This window comes from Pygoscelis adeliae, unplaced genomic scaffold, assembly GCF_000699105.1.
Source record: "Pygoscelis adeliae isolate BGI_AS28 unplaced genomic scaffold, ASM69910v1 Scaffold227, whole genome shotgun sequence".
Taxonomy (NCBI): Eukaryota; Metazoa; Chordata; class Aves; order Sphenisciformes; family Spheniscidae; genus Pygoscelis; species Pygoscelis adeliae.
The window spans coordinates 469567-493317 of record NW_008825100.1 but is presented as its reverse complement, the minus strand read 5'-3'; the positions used below and the strand labels follow the sequence as shown (position 1 = coordinate 493317).

The 23751-nt window shown below is 37.0% G+C and overlaps 1 protein-coding gene across 1 annotated transcript in view; it reads left to right on the top strand.

Annotated features, from left to right (window-relative positions):
• The window catches only part of CCDC93 (coiled-coil domain containing 93), a 65014-nt gene that overhangs the window by 17458 nt on the left and 23805 nt on the right, over positions 1 to 23751 (top strand). Inside the window, exons 6-13 of the mRNA XM_009327158.1 lie at positions 3155 to 3253; positions 4639 to 4695; positions 9540 to 9640; positions 14602 to 14641; positions 16102 to 16194; positions 16669 to 16719; positions 17815 to 17901; positions 22565 to 22681. Of these exons, the coding sequence (XP_009325433.1) occupies positions 3155 to 3253; positions 4639 to 4695; positions 9540 to 9640; positions 14602 to 14641; positions 16102 to 16194; positions 16669 to 16719; positions 17815 to 17901; positions 22565 to 22681 (645 nt within the window). The remainder of the gene's footprint in view (positions 1 to 3154; positions 3254 to 4638; positions 4696 to 9539; positions 9641 to 14601; positions 14642 to 16101; positions 16195 to 16668; positions 16720 to 17814; positions 17902 to 22564; positions 22682 to 23751) is intronic.

Below are 23751 nucleotides of genomic sequence, written 5' to 3'. Positions count from 1 at the left end.
CTCCTGAGGAAAACCACCCTTAACTGCACTCCCCACAAAAAAAATCCCAACCCAGGTTAATTTCTTGCCCTGGTCACTTGATGATGATGATAATGGATGGTTACATTCATCAAATACAAGACTTCTCTCACAGGAAAAATAATTCGTCTCCTGAAGTGAGAACATAAACTATTACTCCTGCTGTAAAAACTACAGCACTAGGTATTCTCTTCTGTGACCTGCTTTATCCAAAATCCTGATGTGGGTTATTACCTCTGGAAAGGAGAAACATTAATTCTAAACAGGGAGGAAATCGGCTTCTAGATTTCCCTGAGAGCAGTAATTCTCGGTATTAGTAGCTGGCCAGTAGGTGGTATATCTAATCCATACTTGGTGAAGAAGTCTTTCTTGATGAGCTTAGTTTTTTGTACGTAGAGGATGTTTTTTAGAAATTGTGGCTTTCTGTCTGGTCCCTGTGAAGTTCTGCCTGCTCCAGATACTGTTGGTTCCTTGTTTTGCCCCAACAAAGATAGGCTTTCAAGAAAACTTTTGTTGGTGTCATCAGTATACTGTGTTCTGAAAAAGACCATGCAAGAGCTATAATAGGCTGACCACACCATGGCATGTAGGAATTATGTATTTGATAATGACACTTTACTCAATGCCCTGTTAAATTCAAGATTTCACTTGCTATCTGTAAATCTCAAATCAGTCCCCAAATAATACAGAAGCTCTTTCCTCCACCTGGCATTGTGTCCCAATAGCTCCTGCACTGTGCAAGCTACTCTGGTGAACTTGATGGGAGGAATTTAGATGAAGCCTTCCCTACAGGAAGAAATTAGATTGAGTTGGCTCACTGCCATAGACTGTAGCAGAATATAAAAAAAATAAATTCCAGTGGGCAGAAATGGTGCTGTTCTTCCTAGTAAATTCTGCTTATGTTCACAGAGAAAAGTATGTACGCAATCTTGTGTTGAGATGTGCTTTGTAATTAATAGTCTGGATTTTCATCTCTCTTGTTGTCATCGTCTTCCCCTCGCTTTCCAGGGGTTCATGGTTATAGCACAGAAGGCTGTTGCTGGTTCAAACTTGGATCCCAAGATTGATCTGATCTCTTATGTGACCTCCTGCACAGGCTGTCAACAGCCCACAAGATTTATCCTCTCCAACGTTATTTAAAATGTACTTTGATCTCTTGTGGCTTTTTGTGTGGTCTTATAAATGTCAGAAGAAGTCTTTTTCTTACACGGGGCATGTGGTTCTTCTGGAACACTCCATAGGCTTGAAGATATGTCTTTTGACGGTGGAGCTGTAGTTTTTGAAAACAATGAGTGATCTATAGTAGGAAAATCTGATAGAAATGCATATAACCTCGCTGTAATGGCTTCTACCTGAGGTACAGCCAAGATTAATAAGATGAGGTCGTGTTCCAAGTGGTGTCTTCTGTCAGAGTGTAATGGACTAATGATACAAGACAGGTTCAGTGTTGGGTCCTGGCACTGAGAGCCCAGAACATTTTCGTTCAACTTCTAATTGCTTCAAATTCCAGCAGAGTTCCAGCCCATCTCCTCCCACTCAGACTGACAGAGATGGGTGCTGTGAACAGTTCAAGCTTGCTTTACGGAAGGATGACCATACCATAGCCCACAGACTGTATAAAAGCCACCTGGACTATCAGTTTGTTTTAAAGTATGCTCCCAAGGGCTGCTTTCGAGTAGAGAAGGATGAACCTGTATGCGTGCAGAGTATAATCACTTTTTTGTATACGTGCTGTAAATCTAACGCTTTCTAGAACCGAGGAGTTTATTATTTATTCAGCATGGCCTGCTCAGTAGAAGGACAACACTGATAGCTTTTAGAGTACAGTAGAGTTTTGAGGCTTTTGAATGTAGAGTAGGATCTATGTTGTGCTGGCTGGTATAGCTGAGCTCTTGGTCTGGTGAGTTGTGAGGTGTGCAGGCTGTTCCATGGTATAGATGAAAACAAAAAGCCAGAAAATTAACATTCCTTTGTTTCGTGAACTACTGCTGTGTATTTTTCTATATTATGTATTGTTTGTATTTTGATAACTTAATGTTATTAATGTTTAACAAGTAATAACAATGAATACTATAGGTAATATAACTACTTAGTGTGATGAAATGTACTTTGTTAAAACGTACTTTTAGTTTAAGTAGTAGATTTCTTGTGCTAGGATGTAGGGTTTATGCCACTGAGATTTTTGGGAGGGCACTTTAGGGTCTTTTTGGTGGGGGAGAGGGGATGTATTTTTTTTTTTCCCTCCTTAAAGATACAAGCTAAAAGAATAATGTTTAAAGTGGCCCACATCCATTTCTATTCCACAGATGCTCTTCATTTTCCTTTTTGGAATTATTTTATTGAAGATCAAATTTTTTGGATTACAGAAATTCATATTGGCAAAATTTCAATGAACTTTGCTATGCTTATGAAGATTTCATATGTTTTCATTTATAAATGAATTTGTCAACTAAGAATTCCTAATAGTTGAAATTTTCAATAGAATTTTCTTTCCATACTTGCTATAAGAAATTAATTAGAATGTAAAAGCAATTCAGTGTATGAGAAGTTACAGTGCAAGCTAAATAAAGGGGAAATCATGCAACAAAATAACTAATTTTGCAATACACTATTTACAAATAATGTTCAGAAAAGTTAAAGACAGAAAAGTGTTTTTTGGGATACCAGGCTCTGCTCCAAGGAGCTTAAGGAAGCTCCAAGTTGCTCCAAGGAGCATAAGGGAAGGCAGTTTGATCTTCTTTGGACTATCGAATCCCACTGTAGTATGAACTGTATGGCTCATTATGGTTCAGTGTAGTTCAACAGGATGAAGAATATTTAAGTTTTTATATGTAGAACTTTGATTGTAAGAAAAGCCATGTGGTTTCTTAGCTTATGAATTATCTGATTGCTCTACTGAGCTTTTTAGTACACAGAAGAAGAGCAAACATGAAGTTTATAAAATAGCTAAAGCTGAATCATTTTGTTAGGAGTAGGTCACTGAGTTACCATGTTTACAAATAAATGTTCTTGTTTGTGTGCTTAAAATGTGCTTTTAGCTTTTATCGTGTATTAAAAATAATTATGCAGTAGTTTGGTGTTTGCTGCTGTTGTTCTTCCCTTTTCCACTGATAGAAACCTTTTCCCCCCTCCCCAGTGGCTGGTGAAACGTGCAATAGAAACAAGGGAAGAAATGGGAGACTATATCCGTTCTTACTCTATATCACAGTTTCAAAAAACTCATAGACTACCAGAGGTAAGATTAAGTCAGTTCTTGTTTCTATTGTAGTATGTCAAATGCTCAAGTGCAGTACCAGCTTCACAGCTCTGAAATCAGCACAATATACCAGAGTTTCCTTTGCTATCATTTTATTAATCGGTCCTAGAGGATTCCATGCACAAATTCAGCTGGGAAAAAAATGAAAACATTGTTATAACAGAGACTTCTGGTTAACTTTTGCTTAATAGCTGCTTTAGTTTTTCTGCAATATTTGGTACTTCTCTGTCAGTCTGGCTTGCCAGGTAGCTCGCTTCTGGCGTGGATATAGAGCTCTGTGCAGTGTATCCAGGCAAACCATATGTCTGGAGCTACGTTGCTTGAAGTGTGTTCAAGAACACCCAGCGTGCTGTGGAGAAGCTGATCTAGCTAAATGAGAATTGATATGCTGTTAATGCTCTGTAACTTGGGTTTTGTTTTCGAGTGCTCAAAGTCAGCTCCTGTCTCCCTGCATCCAAACCCCAAAATTTATTCTTGAAAACTAGATTCCCAAAAAACTTCATTCAAAAACTGAACTTGAGGAAAGATGGAGACAGAGAGGTTTGGGATAAAAGGAAATACATTTGCTCTGTAAAATATGATTGCCAGAGGAGTGAGAGGTGCAGTTTTATCTAGAAGTGTAGTGGTAAGAGTAATTTTGCACTGTTTGAGATACGTTGATCATACTCCTTCTGATAATAGTCAAATGCTGCCCGCTTTGAAGTTACATGCTTAGAACAGTGTTGTGATCCTCTTTTCTTCCTATTATGCAGTAATGATATGAAGGCTCCTTGGTGTAGGAGGAGAGCTGGAACGAGCTTGGATTTGTGTCTATAGTGCAGAGCCATCAGTTCTGTTCATGCATATGCCAAGGCAATTCCATATTTAAAACCTAGAACCCAAGTTTTGCCTCTAGTTCAGTAACAGCATTAAAGGTAGATGTCCCTAGAAAGACAGCCGGATTTTATTAGCTTGAGGTGGTTTGGATTTTGTTTTGGGTTTTTTTTGATTGCTTTGCTTAGAAACCAAAATAACAGTAGGGGAAACTTCTCTTTTCCACATTAAGCCCATCCCAACTTCATTTCTTCATAGTGTAGTAATGATTGGAGATCCCGGTAGTGGGGTGGGATTGCATTTTGTCAGGTAGCTTATAAGCAGAGAGCAGAAAGACTGCTGATCTGGATACAGTTTTAAAGACCGACCTGCTTATCTGATGAGAGAAGCAAATGCTTTTCTGTGTTACAGGAAATCACTAACTTTTCACCAAATAATTGGGCAGCTCAGTTAGAAACTATTTGACAACTTTGTTTGCTAAACCCATTACAACGGTTGAGATTTAACCTCCGTTCCTGGTATTTTTAATCACCTCTGTTACTGTCTTGCAGGATGATGAATTTATGCAAAGAAAAGAGAAGGCTATCAAAATGGTTACTGATATCTTTGTGAGTATGTTAGATTTTTATGATCAAGAAACAAGTGGTTTTAGTAATGAAATGGTGGTGGTTAATTCTGTTTAATGCAGCCAATCTTGGGTTTTCTCATGAGAAGGTCCCAATTAATTTACATGCCGAGCTTCATTCTTAGAACAGGTCTCAAATGCCAACATATCAGATTGAAAACCTTTTAGGTGTGCACTGTACGAGTAGATAAACCATATCAACTGCCTGCACAGAGAGTGTGGAGTTCCATGCTATCAAACAAAAGTCACAAGGTAGCTTACAGGCTATTAAACCCTCAGCAGACTAAGTGTTTGTTTGAAGCTATGAGCAGTTGGACTATTTATCTTGAAATTAATCAAAATGGCGATGATCTCCTCAATTTAAATATCTGCCTTTCAGAACTTGTCTTTTTTACTTCTTGTAATTGGCAATGAAAATACACACCCTACTTTGGAAACGTTTTCTTCAAGTAGCAAATGTTGGTTGGGAAAGGTGGTATGACTTGTGTTCTCGCTCTTCAGATGCAGATCTTCTAACTCTTGGATAAACTGTTTATATTTTTTGAAAGCTTGTTCATGAACGCTACAAGGAGAGACATGCAAAATACATAGGCTATATCACTGTCTCATACCTGAATTAAAATGCCTACCTAGCAACTTGACTTTCTGTCCTTGCTTTCTCTCTAATTTCCCTGTTTGCTTGTGACTGTCAAGTCACCATTTCTGACTTCAACAGTTTGCTACCTTTTTGTTTGTTTGTTTGTTTTCTTTGCTACCTTTTTGTTTGTTTGTTTGTTTTCTTTACTATCTTGATAAATTCACAGGCCAGCCATTGAGAAGGGATGAGAAATCTGGGTATGCTTTGAGTGGGACAATTCCAAGGCTCTTCAATAGACGGTGAAACCCCACTCCTCTGAGAAAATAGTGCTATTTCAGGTAGCTCTAGCCAGACACCCTAAACTCTTCGTCCATGGATAGAGGTGTTAAGTGCCAGTATAACGAGCTATATGATAGCTTGTGTAATGGACCAGACAAGTCATCTTACCCTTTTGTCATATTTTGAAGTTAATTGTTTTTCCATATTAACAACCTGAGTGCTGTTGAGCCTAATATATGTGGTTGAATTACGGTGTATGTTTATAGAAGAACATTGCTATGAAAGTCTCCAGGTGATGACCAATGCAAATCCCTTGTTAATCTATTTGAATAATTACTCTTGCTTTGAAAATTTCAATTACAGTCTCTAACTGTTGTTCCCCATGGTTTGATTGGGTTTTTTTAATTATTAGCAGACTTGCGACAAGTCTTTTACTCCAACCAGCAATACGTGTCTTTCCAGTGAGATCTGTTTTCCGTTTTACAAGTTAGCTCCCTGTGTAAATGGGTATTATTGTTTTGTTTGTGCACCTGTATAACCCTCTAAATTGAGAGAGAATGCAAACCCGTGTAAGAAAGCAAATTCCAAATGTGTGTTGTATCAAGTAGCACTTGAAATTCATTGCGCTTCTGCTTATTTTTGATTTTCAGAACAATTGTCCTAATTTTTCAAGTGTGTCCATTTTCTACCTGCATTGTCTTTAAGTAGCACTAAAGATTCTGTATCCAAGTGGCTGACACCAACCTTGTCACTGAAGAGACGGAAACAAAGTAATCACAGTGCTGTTATGAGACACCAGTACCTAGAATTTTCAGTGTCTTTAAAAAAACTCAGAAGATATTTGATTAATAGTGATGAAAGGATCCCTTTGGTTGCTGAGGAACAGAAGTGGTTTCAAGGCTTAGTTTTTATGTTCTAATAATTTGGGTTTGTAAGTTTATTCTGTTTCATTAATGCATTTATTTGGGAGAACTTGTTTGAAAAGAAGGAATGCAATGTACTTTCAGTGTGCAGTTAGCTGGTAGATGTCAGGTCCATTCAAGTGCCTTGTCCAAAGTCCCATGGTGCTTGGCTGAGTTTTTCAAGCCCGAAGAGAATGACATGGCAAAGGTGAAGCAGGTACATGTATGCCATATCAGGTGTTTATTTGCTGGTTGAAGCCAGTGAATTGGTTTTCACTTGCCCACTATATTAGAGCTGTTACTTTAAAATTCATAGGTCATGGTCCTGGAATCAGATATGCATGTGTCTACTTCTGCAGCTAAGGGAATAGTTCCGTATTCAGGGTCCAAGAATGAAACAGATAATGGAAAGCAAGGAAAACAAGGTACAGTCTTAAAAGTTTGGTAGTATTTTGCACCGTTCAGCTAGCCTGTCTGAATATCTCTGAATATCTCTATCTGCAGGGTTGATAAAGGTGTATTCTGTCTTCTCCTCCAGATCACAGATCTCTAGTTTTTAGGTGTATCTTCATGATAGGTAAAGTTTTGACATTTGTTCATCACTGCTCGGGGTATCATTAGACAAACACCTCTTCCTTAAATATATGAGCTCTGTCAGGGTTATATCCTCTACAGCTGGCACCTGATCTTCTTAATGGAAGATTAGTTCATGAGATCCCTTAAGGCATCAAGGCATGAGTGCAGTCTAGAAGAACACACAGAGTAATTTTCAGGGGAGAAAGTGCACAAGCTTTCCTATCCATAGGAACTGGAAGAAGGAGAAGGCGGCTATTAGATGAAGGCTCTTTCGCAGGTCACCTTTAAGTGATTATGTATTGGAATTGGAAGAGAAATCCACTTTCCTAAAAGAGGACCAGCAAGTGTGAAAGATTAGTCTGTTGTCTGAATTCATTATTATAACTCTGGTCTAAGGACCTACCCTGCTCTTCTCAAGGGGACAATACAATGAGATTTATGGTCACGATCAGGCCTAAAGGTTAGAAAAGGGAATATTAAATATCGGTAATGGTTATTGGAATAAGAACTACTGCTGCTGAAGGGTGACGATCTAGTGAATTGAGATTATCTTGCAATGGCTTTGTTCAGCTACTCAATTATCTGATGCCAAGACTAATGTTTATGGTATGATGCCTATGCTTTATATAGCACAGGTATAATATAGAATGCCACCATAAAAAGTATAATTACTTTTATAACTTCCATTGCTTTCATTACATTTCACTTTGTAATGTGAAAGTACATTTTGTGGGAGATTCTTGATCATAAAAAGCTTTTTCATATGACAGGCAGAAATATAGCAAGATATAATAGCTGGAAACCAAGATGACAGAAATTCAGATTAGAAATGAAGTAAAAATTGCGAAGGGTAACTAACAAATTCAGGAGAAATTTGCCAAGGAATACTGTCTATGTTCACTTGTTTGAAATCTCTGCTTTGGGATTACATGTCTTTGAAAAAGGTTGAAAGCTATTTCAGCAATGTTATGGTACAGGAATTGCGTGTTGAAAACAATAGTTTATGTTGTACAAAAAGTCAGATCAAGCAAAAAATAATCTTCCTCTTTCATTTTCTTTTAGGATCTTTGCAACTTCTTGCATTGAATCTTTTGTCCCATGTGAATAGGATTTTCTGAAGTTAAATGTATATGTGGAAAGCCCAAGCTTTGATTTCAACTTTTGTTTTTGTAATGTATTTGTTCTAAACATTCAGAGCCTGGCCCTCAAAGGATTTAAAAGATATGAATGTAAAACAGACCAGAAGAGGGGGCTGTTCCTTTTTGATGCTGATTATTTGGTGGTGGTGATGATGTTTTTTTCTGCTGTGATGAGGGCTGGAATTTTATTTCAGAAAAAGGAGAAGACAAAATGTCATCTAATTGATTGGGGGGGGTAACTTTTTAAAAAAAATCAATTGGAGTAAAAAAAAAAATCTTTGAGATCACAGGTTCTTGGTTAGTTGTTTTTTTTCAGTATCCTTGCTAGCAGGATAGCACTAAATACTAGACTTCAATTAACTTCAAAATCTTTGTTCCAGCAACAGAAATGTTGTGTTACAGACTCGCTGCACCCTAATCTTTCACCAAACAAACAGCAAAAATAATTCCAGTCACAGTAAATGTTATCTCGGTTCCAATTTCTAATTTGGGGAAAGCTGAGGACCTCATGATTATTTTTTGTTTGGTTTGGTTTTTGGTTTTGTTTTGTTTGTGCTTGAGGCAGAACAGTTTTTCTGACGTTGTAATAATAGACTTTTATAGTGGCATTGTTGATCTATATGGAAAGGGGAAGAAAAAAGGTACTTTAATATGGGCCAGATTTACAGTGCTATAACAGTTGTGTCTATGTTAACGTCAGGATAGCGGCTCTGTCCTTTTGTTTCCATTTTGTTTTTAAATTGGAAGTAGCTCTATCAGCACAAAATGGTACTTGTGAATCGTTGTTTTATTTGATGGGCTGTTGTCCAGCTGTGGGATCACATTGGGATAGCATGAGATCGAGTGATTTTTTAAGATATTTTTGTTCCTTACATTGCAATAAAATCTGCTTTAATTTCATTGTAACCGGTGATCACTGAGTAGATAATAATTACATTTAATTATCTAATAAGAGATTAAAAATAGAATTAACTCACAAAGGAGGTAACATTTCTAGACACTGGCATTATCAGCTAAATCATAGGGCCTTTTTTTAAATAGATGTTGATTGTGTTATTTTTGACTCTTCTTTCAAATGTGATGGAGGAGATGGTTGAAGAAAATATGTTTGTTGTTAAATACCCGTTTATAATTTTTTTTAAAACCTGGAAAGACAGGTCCTATAGCAAATTGTTTAGAAGTAAATTCAGTAAGATTTTATCATGTAATTCTAAAAAGAGAAAGTGAAGGATGTTTATTTGGTAAGTATATTGAGTTGGAAAGCAAATAGTGGTATATATCACTCTAGATAACAATTCTTCATTTATTTTAGAAAACCCTTTTACAATCTCTGAATTAATTCACTTTCTTACAGGAGGTTTACAAACCCCAGAGAAAATACAAACGTCAGAAAGGAGCTGAAGAACTGCTAGATGAGGAATCAAAGGTTCATGCTACGCTTCTGGAATATGGCAGGTGAAAAGCTTCATTTAATTGTCTGTGGGTTTTGTATTGTGTGTATTTAGAAGCATTCCGTATAAAATTTGGATTGTGAGGGTTTTTTCCTACTACTTGAGAATCAAACTGTTTCAGATTTACTCCTGTTTGGTTTCAGATTTTGTTTGCTTACCCTGTAAATTCTCTGTGGACTGGACAGTCCTCTCATGTGTGAACAATGTTTTGTACAGTGGGAGCCCAAGTTCTGACTTTATGCTGCTAGTGGGGTATGTTTATTTAACATACTTGTTCTTGGCTTGATAAAAATAGCTTAAATTCATGATGCTTCTAGGTAGTGTCTGTCAATCAATATCGCCTCTTTGCAAGCAATCCCCAGAAAGTGGGGGGGGGGGGGGGGGGGGGGCTGAAGTTTTTATCGCTTCTTTTTGTAGTTCTAATGTGGTTGCTACATCAGGAGGCTGAATCATGGTTTAGTGCTTTGTCTAATTACTTTCTGCGAACTTCCATATAGAGACAAAGTTACCAAGGTTTTGCACTTACCCATTACTTTTGGAAGTCCCTCTGGTTTACTTAGAGCTCTCCAAACACATAAAAATAATGTTACAGAGTTTCTGTTTCTAGTTTCTCTTTCCAATTTTCTTTTCATAGTTCAGTGATACGGACAGCTTGTCTGCTGTCTGAGCTGTTAATGAGTGCAAACGGCATTTGAATTCATTTTTGTATCTTCTGTGGCTGCTTCTCCTCCAAAGCCATAGGGGGATATTTTGGGGTTGGTGGTTTTTTTTGGTCTCATTATTTTGAGCACCTTTCTTCTACCCTTTTTATGCATTTGTCTTGACACACAGTTGAAGTCAGCAAGTGTCCTGGTTGCAGATTGCTTCTAATCTTCCCCTTTCATTCATGATGGTATTTAGTGAGGGCAGCATGCACAAATTAACATCTTGCAGCTTATTTTCCATTAAAGTGGGATGCAATCCTCTGTGTGTTCCTAATGGAATGAAACTATTGGGAGACATCTGGGTGCTCTGTTACTCAGCAGAGCTCTTCTGGCGTTGCATAAACTTTCTATACAAATGGTTAACTGTAGAACTTCACCCCTCCTTCTACCACCGGTGGAGTTCAGTGCGGTTATCTAAAGTATAGCAAGCTGATTTAAAAGCTTAAGATGACTGGCTGCTCTAATGAGTTTAATCCGTTCAAAACACAGAGAACTACAATAAAATACAGTGCCTATATATGCTAATATATATGTCTATATATGTTAAACAGCTAATTTTGTTAACACAGCATTCACAAATTCTGTGGGCTGTAGTCTTGAATGAATCTTATTATTTTTCTAATGCTAGTAAGGAGTTAGGCTTGATTTACCTTGTCTATTTTAGAGTCCAATTCCTCCCTCCCCAGTAAAAATTGAATTTGCAGCTTGGTGACAGTGTTAGGGATTATTCTACTTGGCATGTGGATTTCTTCCCTGCCTCTTCAGGAGAAGACAGGCATGCCGAAATCTTTAGATTTAGATCAGATCATTGATACCTCATCAGTGCTTGCAATGGGAATCCAAAGAGCAGTATGGAAAAATGAAGTGGTATACTCCTCTTCTATTTATAGTTTCTTGTACTGTTTCAGTGTCATTACTACATATTGGTGTCAATCGACATCTCCTAATAAATAAAAAGAGCATAAAATAGTTTATGCAGTTTAAGGGAATTTTTGTGTATGATTTTTTCTAGAGTAATTTTAGTTTAAAAAAAAAAAAAGGCAAAACTGGAAATAGGTGTATAGCTTGAAAATTGAAATAAATAGAAGATGTTTTCTATAGGTCCTCACAAATTGTTTTAGCTTTAGGTACTGTGGAACAGTTGAGACCTAAGTAAAGCTCATTCTGCTGGAAAAACAGATAAATCTTTAATATAAAAACCAATGAAAATGGATGATGGAGAAAGTTTAAGTACAGAGAGAGGAAATAAGAACAGAAAAGTTGGAGGCATTGAAGATATAAGGGAACTGCTCTTCCGTTGTGTAGTGTACATCAGTACATAGATATAAGGAGTGTTTTGGGACTAGTAAGAAAGATGACCAAGAACTTGTGAATTTTGGGAAGGAAAATACCTCTTCAAGATAGTATTTGTTGAGATGATCTTGATGACATTGCAGAGTCCTAGCAGGAGAACAAATGGAGAAGAGGTATTTGGTGTTTGAAGGGCATGGAGCATGACAGAAGACTTGCTGGACTGATTATTTAAATTGGCAATATGAATGAAGGACAGTACTTAGAAGGAGACAAATGCAGTTAGTTATTTCATGTGAAAAGCTTAACATGAATTGAATGGAAGTGGGAGAAAATTAGGATCGTTGCAAGATGTGGATGTGGTTTGGTAATGGTTTCATAATGAATTCTCAAAGCGTAAAACTTGATCAGAAAAATATTTCTGATATAGTGCAAAAATAAAGAACATCTGAGAAAAAAAAGTAGTGAGCCACACAAATGTCTGGTTCATGTGTTTTGGTAGACAAAGAAACTTTTAAGGAGGATGATAGTATGTCTGCTGTAATTATCTAGTAATAAAATAACAAGGACTCAGAGATACATACAGAAATCTGTGGAGACAGTAGGGTATGTCTGCTGTAATTATCTAGTAATAAAATAACAAGAGTACAGGGACTCGGAGATACATACAGAAATCTGTGGGGACAGTAGGGATTACTGTCCACTCTTCAACAATGTTAGGGGAACTAGAACACTGCTGAAAAAGGCAAATAGTAAATTTTTTGTAGATTTAGGAGTAGAGTTGAATGTTTTTAGAATTCAAATAGTTAAAGTGAACCTTTCATTTTTTTACTGCATGTACACGGCAGTCATAGAAAACTGTGAGCAGAGGATTTTTTTTCCTCCTAAATGCCCCTTGGTTATCATAGAAATGGCTCCTTTCAGAGCACACTAATCATAAAAGTTAATTTTCTCAATCCAACAAATAGTATAGGGTCTTGCAATGTCCTTATGCCAAATGCAGCGTTATTTGGATACAACCAGTGATAGTGCCATATTCTAAATTGTTTTTTGGTCCTGTGGCCTTCAGCTTAAAGGTTATCACAAACATGCTTGAATGTAGTACGTGGTAGGCCAGAGTCTGACTTGAGAGTGGAGTGATGCCAGTGAGCATCTGTCGTGGTTTAACCTCAGCCGGCAACTAAGCACCACGCAGCCGCTCGCTCACTCCCCGGCCCCCGCGGTGGGATGGGGGAGAGAATTGGAAGAGTAGAAGCGAGAAAACCTCATGGGTTGAGATAAAAACAGTGTAATAATTGAAATATAATAATAATAATACACAAAGCAAGTGATGCACAATGCAATTGCTCACCACCCGCTGACCGATGCCCAGCCAGTCCCCGAGCAGCGGCCCCCCCGGCCAGCTTCCCCCAGTTTATGTACTGAGCATGACGTCACATCATGGTATGGAATGTCCCTTTGGCCAGTTTGGCTGTGCCCCCTCCCAGCTTCTTGTGCACCTCCAGCCTTCTCAGTCGGTAGAGCATGGAAAACTAGAAAGTCCTTGGCTAGTGTAAGCACTACCTAGCAACAACTAAAACATTGCTGTGTTATCAACATTATTCTCATCCTAAATCCAAACCACAGCACTGTACCAGCTACTAGGAAGGAAATTAACTCGATCCCAGCTGAAACCAGGACAGCATCTTTCCACACAGTTGCATAACCTATTTCAGCTAAGGGCTTTCATTGCCACATCTTTGCATATTATCAGTCAGTTTTCAGCAAAATATGAAGTCAGTTCCTATAACAGATGTGAAATGTTAAGCCTGGGAGGTGTCTGGGTTCTTTGTTGATATAACGGATGTTTAAGTTTTTGTTATTGCTGTTCTGGTGCAGTTCATTACTTGGATGCAATTATCTGTGTGGAAATAAAATCGTGCTTGTACAAAAAGCGAGAACAGATATACGATAATGGCAATACTCATTACAAAGCTTTTATACTAATACAACTTTTATGCATGTTCTGTAGGAGGGTAGTGCTCTGCCACATTCTTTGTACTGCTAAGCTTTAAAATGCAGAGAGAACTTAATGTTGGGGAATTCTTGAAAACTTGGTGTTATGCTGTGATGAAATATGACTGAATTTACCTCTTAAGTATGAGAGTTGAATAAATGGAGAACTGGTGGCAATTGAATAAATGGAGAACTGGTGGCAATTGATACTGCTGCTGAGGATTGCTTAACTTTTGGCCATAAAAGGCTTGTAAATAGTCCTGCTTCTGCAGTAGTTAAGGATTTAAACAATTGTAGCTGTAAGTTGGTCAATCAGGAACATCACTTCTTTTCCTATCTGTGTACGTGCTGGGTTTAGTGCTTCGTAATACTGATGATTGCTTACTCATATCTAAAATTTCTTTCTACCTGTTTTTTCTTTAAGATAATATTTCCAAACTAACAACATAACTCAAATGTCAATTTTTCCTCTCCCTCAAAAAAGCAGAAGTAAAAAAGTTTATTTGAATATATATTTAAAGCTCCAAACACCATGCTTCAGAAAGAAATTGAAGATCATCAAAGCATACAAGCATGAATGTTTTTTTGGGAGTAGAGATTGCACCGACAACGTCCTGAGGCCTTTCCAGAATTCAGATGTATATAGCTAGTAGCTGAGTATTAACTTCCAAATGGAAAGAGAGCATTGCTTTTTCCTTTCATGAGCTTTACATGACAATATTTTACGAACAGTCTAGATTTGCAAGTCATAATGGAAGGAGTAGATGGAGCTGAAATCATTCTGTAAATATGCTGCAGTACCTGCTTATTTAGTTTATTTGAAGCATTCCAGAACTAACCTGAACCTGGCTGTTGGTTTTGTTAAATGATTCACTTTTTAGTGCATTTCTTATGTTGGAAACTGATAGAAACTTAATTTATTTGTGGAAGTTGTAAACAACAATGTATTTCTTTCATGTTACTATTGTTCTTTTAGGAGATACGGATTTAGCAGACAAGCAGGGAAAACAGAACAGGTAAAAATATACAAATTTTAAATATTCATATTGTGGGAAGAATTGCATTGTTTTTGTTGGAGTGTTGGTTACTGTAAGAACGTAAAGGAATACAACAGAATAAACAGCTATAACTTCTATTATTACCACCTTTTAAAAATGGCTAACTGGAACTAAAAACCTGCATGCCATGAAAGATGCAATTGATTACTATCTCCTTTTTTAAAGCATTTCCTTCATCTGTACTCAAAGATCACATTTTGCAAGCATTTTTTGCTTAGAAAAAAGGGGGGTTGGGTGTTTTGTTTGTTTGTTTTCTTTTTTAATGTGAGGTAATGAACATGTCCTGTCTGTTTTAATGAATATCTTTTAACTAAGTGTTCCATGATGTGATTGTTAAAGAGTTTTTTTTCCTTTTCTTTTTAAAGAACCATTCAGCTTGGCAAGAAATTTTGTAGGTATTTATTACATAACAGGTTATTTAATGTGATAGAGAAACATGATACCGTGCCATAAATAAATCATAGTGCCTCTTGAAAAGTAGCATCCTTGCTGTGCTTTTGATGATTGTGGAATCATAAAATGTCCTTGTCAGAGTATTCGCGGTTTTATTATTTCAGTGCAGATATTACTTTGGCTACAAGCTTTTATTACAGACAGAGATAATGAAGAAATGCATTAAGCATGTCATGGACCCAGCAATACACTGAATACATTAAGGTTGCCCTTCTTCATTATCTCAATATTTCGCATACAAATTTAGCATTTAAATTTTATAATTGGACATGTTTCCAAATCTAGGCATATGTCTTTTTCCCCTCAAAGTAACTGCCAGGCTACAGTCATGTTTATGGAGTTAATTTTGTTTCTTGAAAAATTTTACTGACTTTGGAATATTGTATATTAGGTTATCATGTTTGTTGTGTGAATTGAGTCACCAGTAAGGCAGAAGTGGAAAATTAAATAGTCAGGTTAGTGGTGCAATAGAGTGACCTAGAAATTTAGTCTCGCACCAGTTCTCATTGCTTTAGTGGTATGAATTCTTCTTACTGAACTAGGCAATTTTACACTTTTTCATGTTGTGTGTTTGTTTATACCAATACTAAATTATATTAAGTTCTAAAAAATGATTCATGTAAAAAAAAAAAAAAATCAGCTTTCTTCTGTACAGCAGACATATTCTGGGGTAGCCAGAGTTGTCTTGTGAGGTTGGTAGTTCTTAGAAGGTTGTGGAATAAGGGATATTTGTGCCAGATGTGTCCATAGCAAGCCAGAGACACTGTCTTGAACAGCTGGAGTACTTATGAAGTCAGTGAGGCTTACACCTCAATTGGCATGAATTGGAGTGTGAGGATGTTCCAGTAGCTAACGTGTATTCATAAAAACAGAACAGCTGTATTCCAGTTTTCTCCTTCTTGTCTTTCTTAATACTTTAGATTACTGGAACTAGACACAATATTTTCTTAATTTTTATTTAAAAGGCTGAAGATAAAAAACTTGCGCTACCTCCAGGACTTGCAGCAGCAGGAAAAGCTGAGCCTTGTGATGAAGATGACCTTCACGCTGCTGAAGAGGTGTGCCATATACACAGTAGGCATGGATGTTACTAACTTGGGGGGAGGGCAGCAGTTATCACTGCCCAGTCATTCTCTGCAAGAAGGAAAATTTCCATGCTTAGCTGAAGTAGGAGTTGCTTCCTGCAGGAGACTATGGAACCTGAAATTGATGCACAAAATTAAATGTTTGTTGATGTTTAGTACCAAAAAATTCAACTTTTGTTTTGGAATCCAAGCATTTTTAAGAGGTCAGGTTTTGGTTGATATTGGGAGCTGAATACTCTGAGTGAACCTGTACTGTTATAAGGAATTTTCCTTCATATGATAACTTTAGCCACCTCTTCTTTAACTTTCATAGACTTACTGTCCCATTATATGCATTAAAATACATGTGTTATATGATACTAATTGTATACGTGTCCCTGTCACTAGGCAGAAATAAGTTAATAAAAAGATAAATTGTTATGTGTAATTCCTCATATTTTGCCCTAGCTTCGCATTAAAACTCTGATGACTGGAATGGCTGCAATGGCAACAGAAGAGGTAAGCAGCATTTAAAACTGATACAGCTTTGTTTAAATTATGGTTGATTATGGCAATTGTTCCTAAAATCGGGTTAATGGTGAATCTGAAGTCTTGGAATGACTGCGTTTAAATTTTCATGAAGGGAGTGCAAGAAAAGATGGATGAATTAGGAAGACAGTAATTTTTATGAGGCTGATTACTTAATCATTTGCCTTGAAATGATAAAAGCAGTATAAATAAGTGCCTCTTTCAAATGGTTTCTACAAGAAGAATTTCAGGGGAAAGACATCACGGTGCAGCTACCCAAGATGCAGTATGATCTTACTTTATTCATTTTGTGATGATATCCAGAGGAGTAATCATTTTACTGGGGAGAGTGGAGGAAAAGTGTATGCGTTTCAAGGCGCACTTGATATCAAAGCACTGATAAATATTTATAAACAACACCATTAGTGTAAAACACTGAAAATATTGGATGTGTATCTTGTTCTCAATTCTTAATTGGTTGTAGTCATTGATATAATGGAACTTTTAGGCTGTCGTAATTTTGAAAATTCTTACAGTTTGATTTCTGGGTGAGAGGACTGGGAAGAAATTCAGTTGTTAAACACTGTTTCTGTTTATGCTGAAGTCACAGAAGAAAAGGTAGTAATTAGTCTAGTCTCAAAGTTGATTGACATGCTTTCTACTGAAATCCACTGTAGAATTCAGTTTACTTGAAGATTGTTTTTGTACGTGCATCTAGCTGGAAAGGTGCATTCTTTCACACATCTGCATTGTTATAGTTTGGCTCAAAATGTTGTCTAAAAGTGAGTTTTATTACTGCGCATGCAAAATTCAGTATACAGAATACAATTCGAAATAAGTTTTTGAAAATCTGAATTCAAATTACCACTGTTGTTTGCTAAAAGGTTGTAAGTAAGAAATTTCCATCAGCGAAGTTTTTTTTGGGGGGGGGGGGCAGAATGTTTCTTGGTCTTTTTTAATGATTAGAGATTTTTGGCCAGTATAAAGGTTTTGTACATTTCTGTTAAAATTAGAGCTTGGGGAAATTGCCATGTAAAAAGCACAGGCAGTTCCAAAACTCCAAACATTATCTCAACACAATTGCAGGGCAAGTTGACAGCAAGCACAGTTGGCCAGATTGTTGGACTGCAGTCGGACGAGATCAAGCAAATAGTGTCAGAATACGCGGAAAAGGTAAGTGTGTTACCTGATTATATTTTACCAAGTCACATTTGATAGCTTGTTAATTTAGGCCTTAAGCTTCCAACTTAATTGCCATGATTCTCTTGAAACAATATTGTTTCATATATGCTGTGGATAACAACACAGTCAGGATTCAGGAAAGTATTTTAATGAGATTTAAACATGCACGAGCTTTTGGTGTGACAGCACATGTTCCTGAATTGCATTCGTAAGTAGTTTGGGTTTAAGCACTTGCTTAAATGTTTTCATGAATAAAGAAGGGCCTGGGTTGATATCTATTCAAACCAGAGGCCTAAACTCGTAATGCATTTTAAAATGTTCAGTGTTAAGCACAGAAATACAGTTCTGTGGGCCTGCCCAGAGAAAAATCTAGTTCTCTTCCACTTGGATTTTCAGACACCGGGATCTTGCTTGCACTGGGCTCCAATTATCAGTCATGCCCTGGATCTCTCGTTCTGAATCTAGTGTCATCAAAAACAAACCTTTGTTGCTTTTAGAAGTCAAGGCAATTAACTGTGTATATTAGCTCCATTTATTGTCTTCAACTGTGATTGTTTTTACAGTAATGTGAAAAGAAAATCTGGCTCTTCAAGCAATTAATACATACAATACATCACTGCCAGATATGAGTTATAGGTCGCTCTTATTTGTCCAATATTCTTCTTGTATTTCTTCCTTTATGTTGACACACATGAGGTATGGAGCTTTCCCATTTGGGAGATAAACCCTATAACTCAACAGAGTCTATAGCAAATTCTTGGCCTTTCTTTATTATAAAGGATTGGAAGAACAGAAGCCCAAGGGTCATATTTCAATGCTACATTTCTTCTGTTCTGAGAGAAGGCAGCAGGACCTTGACTATTATAGTAGAACAATGATTAATACTCTGGGAAGTAAGAACTGATTCAAGTCAAACCAAAAATATATTGCTTTTCAAATCTATTGGATGTGACCAAAAAAAAAAATTTCTGTGTGTGCTTGCATGCACCAGGAAAAGAGAATTAAGGATGCTATCAAACAGTTTATTGAAGCATCAGCAATGTTTAGATACAGTTCTAATAGTTTTAACCCCTTGTAACTATACATAGTCAGAAGAACACAGCAGTGCATATTTGTCTACCAGTCTTAATAGAATCCACAGGCCCAGTGAAGATAGCTGGCAAACAAAATTCTAGATCTGATGTTGCCATGTGCTTTCTTACAAGATGGCATTTTTGAGGAAGATCTATGCATAGAATTTTCTGCGTTTGCCCCTCCTTTCTGCTGCTGTGTTAACTTGCTGGGTAAACTGGAAGGTAGATTCTAGTGTCATTCCTCACTGTCTAAAAATCCTGGCAGAAAATTGTTAACATGGCTTTTATCTGACTATTCATCACCAGCTTTCTAAGGCCAATTATTCAAAGTAACTTTGATTTTAGTGTGTTAGAAGGATTCTTCCTCTGAGAATTTACAAGTATAGTCCTATATAACCGGAGTAGGAGGAAAAGCTTGCTCCCTGGTAAAATGAGAGAATGACTAAAACTAGAGAAGTGCTGTCTCAAAATCACCCCCTTCAAAAATGCCTGAAGGAGAATCCACTTCAACAGTTTTAAATGCTGTTTGCAAGTTGCTTATATCTTGAGAAGTTGACTCGGAATATTTTTGGACTGAAAACAGTCCAAAACAGACTGAAACAGACTCCAACAGTCAGTTGAAGTAGCATACAAAAAGCATTTCAACCATTAGTATGGTTAGGGGTTGTCATTCAAGGAAGATACCAAATTGGTTATTTTTATTTTTTTTGGTTTGAGGAAACCCTCAGAAATAAAGTGAGATGCAGTGATTTTTATCTCTGGGTTCCTGAGCCTCGGGAAAGTGTCAAGGAAAAATGACGGCAAAGTACATTGAAATGACTGCTAAAGATCTACATGAAACTTGACTGAAAACAGATTTGAACTGTTACGGGGCTGGAGGCTGTTTTGTTGTTTGGTTTTTTTGTTGGGGTTTTTTTTCCCCCCAGCGGGCTTCAGACAGTGGACTTTAAATTGAGGCAACTATGATGGAGTTAGTCACAGAGCTAAACCTGTGAAGTCTATTTGCTAGTAGGAGATGGTTGAACATTAAGAGAGAAACAAAATTATTTACTGCTACGAAGTTTGTATTTTTGTACACAGACTTTTTTTTTTAAGAGTGAAGTTCTGTAGAGTATTGATTGAATTCTCTTTCTTTTAATTATTGGAAAGATTATAGCACTAATGTGTGTGAGAGAATCTCATTACAAAGAAAAACAATTGCATATATTTCCTTCCTCCTTCCCATTTAAAAATTTTACATGTGAACAGTGGGAGGCAGGCTCTTAAAGTCTGGAATTAGCCATTTATTTTGGCTAGCAGTTTTTGAGCTGCCATAGATTAGTGATCCTCATGCATAATTAATATGGCATTTTAACAAATTCTGTCATAGAAAATGAGGCTACTAATGCTTCTTGTTTAACTTGTTTATTTGAATTGGCTAAATCTTTTTAGGGCAGTTAAGCAGTTGCAGGGAATGGGGAAGAATGCAGAAGTGAGTCCTCACCTGTCAGTGGTGGGGATAATGTGTGTTAACAGAAAAGTTGAAGGATGTATCCACGTATCCCTTTTTGTCACGTGTAATTGAAGTTCTTGTTTTGAGATAGAGTAGTAAATTGATAATCTTAAACAGTCAGAGACACTCCTGCTCAGATGCAGCTTTCCTAATTTATGTTGAAAAGGCAACTGCTGTTTCAGTCTAGTAAGAGACCAGGTAATAACAATAGTCTCAAAAGCAAAGTAGCTTCTATAATTTGTGCTTTCTTCCTTCTATGCTGAAAGATGCATTTTTCTCCACAAATTGGAACCCGATTCCTCAGTAACTTTAAAGCTGTAGTGTTACTGCAGGGCAGATCCTTAGCCTAATTTGACTGCATGAGGCTTAACCCTAGCTTTTTCATTTGCAGACCAGAAGGATTTTTCTGTGGAAACCTCTGTATTATAGCGATGGTTATTTTCCATTTTCAAAAAGCAAGATTTAACAGTCCACATCTTGAGACGCGACCTTTTCTTTATGCCAAAGCTGTATTGTATGGATTTTTACTATTTTTGCAAGATCAATCTCAGACTGGTTTAGCTCATGTTTCTTTCTCTTGCATTTCCAGTTTTCTTGATTTGCATGTTATGCATATTAGATAGGCTAATTGTACGGTGAGAAGGATAGGGTCTTTGAATGCATGACATGATGAGGGAATGTGATTTGGCTAAATAATGAGAGGAATAAGTAAATCTGAGTGTGTATTTGTTGACTAGTTCAGTGTTACAGGTGTTGCTTAGAGGCATTTTAGCTTTCCTAAAAATGGAAGGAAAGTACGTGCATTGTTGGGTTAAGATGTCAGAATTGGTCTTGTCTTGCTGTGGATGTAAAAGTATAACAAATCATTAAGCTGCTCTTCAATATGAATAACATAGAAAATGGAGAAGAGGAAGACAGGTTTTGCCTCTTACTTAAAATTAAGCTGTTAATGAAGACCTGCTTACCCGTCTGCCTAGAGTGGATACCAGGAGCAAATATGAGTGAGGAGTATTTCATACTTCCTGTAACATTTTTGCTGATTATACATTGTAGTGGTTGTCCACACTTGGTAATTATTCAAAAAGCACTTAGTATTGAAGTCTTTGACAGACTCTGCAAATTAGCACCTGAAGTACTTGAAAATTAACTGTTTTTCTAACGAAATATTGGAAAGTGGATTTGCTGGAAAAAGAAGTCTGAGTGCATGAAGCAAATTACCAAAGCAGATGGATGTAACTATTAAAGTGAGGATTTTCAAAAGGTACAAAGAATGTTTAGGCAAATAATCACTTGGACATCTAGCTATCACTGATTTTTAATCATTCTTTTGTCTACTGCAAATATACAACTTCTATTATAAATGTTATTCCTGGGAAAGAATGTTTCTGGCAGCTTTCATTTCACAATTCAGAGACAACAGGAGACTGGATCCAGGTTGCTGTCTTCATTATGTATTTATGGGACACTTTCTTGGCAATGCATGCTGGATTGAGTAGTTTTCAAAGACTGGTGTCCATAGTGTACATGCGCACACAAAAAAAGCGCTTAGAGTGGTAAATGTAGCTACCACACTGAGTATGTCATTGTCATTCGGCATAAAGATGCATCCAAAGCAGTATTTCAGAATCTAAATAAACAGTTGTTCAATGCTTTTGAAAGTTCTGGATCTACTTATTGGGGTATGGAGCATCTCTGATTCAACAAGTTTAGTAAATACCACTGCTTAAGGTGCTTTTTAGCATGTTTGTATTTTTTCTGTTTAAGAACTCTACCAGGTTTAACTGTAATGCTGATGCAAAAAAATTAGCTTTTTTCTAGTATACTGTAGTATTTTCCACGCGTCCCAGGGCACCTGACTTTTTTTTTAGCTTACTTTACCTGTTACCTTTGCGATATAATTCAGTTGTTCAACTGCTTCCTTATCTTGTTGCGAGATAAATTTGTAAGTCATTCTTTCTGTTGGATAGTGGGGTGCAGTTCTTGATAAGGAATATCACAGGTGTGTCCCTCTTTGGCATTTCCTGAGCTACTGAAAAAGCAAAGAGTAATGGTGTGAGGTCCAACAGGCGGTTGTTGTTGTTTATTTTAGCAATCTGAGCTTTCTGCTGAGGAGCGACCAGAAAGGCTCGGAGCTGCCCAACAACATAGAAGGAAGGTGGCATCTCTGAATAAGCAGATTTTACAAAAAAACAAACTCCTGGAAGAGGTAAGTATTGTGTGTGTAATAAAGAAGAAAACATTGATAAATGTGGTTGATCACAAAGTTTTTGCCATCCAGAAAAGATCTGCAAGCTATCTTCTATACCAGTAATTTGTCATGCTGAACATTCATTTCAGCATCTCTGAATGTCTTGCTTGCACATTTATTACTAAGAAATGTTGCTGGTTTTATATTAAAAATTTGTATAGCCCTGTCTGTGATGAGGGGGCTAGCTAATCAAAACACTTTTCCTTTTTTTTTTTTTTTTTTTTTGCATACCTCTCTTGGAGAAAAACAGAGAGAGTATATCCATTTGACTTGTTAGCTGTAATGTTGAATGGGTTGTTTTAACAGTTTAGGAATTTACTCTAAAATATGCTACAAATGACTTTTTATCACTTCCTGTCCTTCATATGAGCCAGCTTGTCTGACTGACTAAGGTGGGTTTTTTGCTTGCTTGTTTGTTTGCGGGCGTTTTTGCACAGTCACTGCTTGGTTCACATCTTCACATTTGTTTTAGGGGGGAAAGGCTCTTGAATTTGTGACTGATGTTCTGTTCATATCTATAAGAGCAAGAACTACCTACCATTCCTGTATTTCAACCTACTTATGCTATTGCCATTTAAACCCAGAAAAGTATAAGTGGAAAAGCTGTGCCATTAATGAAGTGCTGCTTTTAATTATGCATACGGCTGTAATCAGCACCATGCCATCTTTAGCTTGCAGAATCTGATGAAAACCTACTGCATCAGAGTCAGTAACTGGGAGAGCTTGCCAAAAAACAAACAGTACTTGAGGAAAAACTGTTGCTGATGACTTCTGTGGTTGATACTCTGTCAAGTATAGCATGGCTCCAGCAGCCTTCATCTGTTTTCTGTTTTGCTCTGCTCTGCTCTTGTCAGTAATGTCTTAATGCCTTACATCTTAACTGGTTTTACCTATTAAATGTTGGGGGTACAGGGCTCTGAAAGATAGGTGTCTGTATGGCCCATTTTATGAGACAGTGATATGTTCAGTCTTAGAAACAACAGAGGTAATAGAATGGTAGCTTTGGAAGCCTTACCTATGACAATATA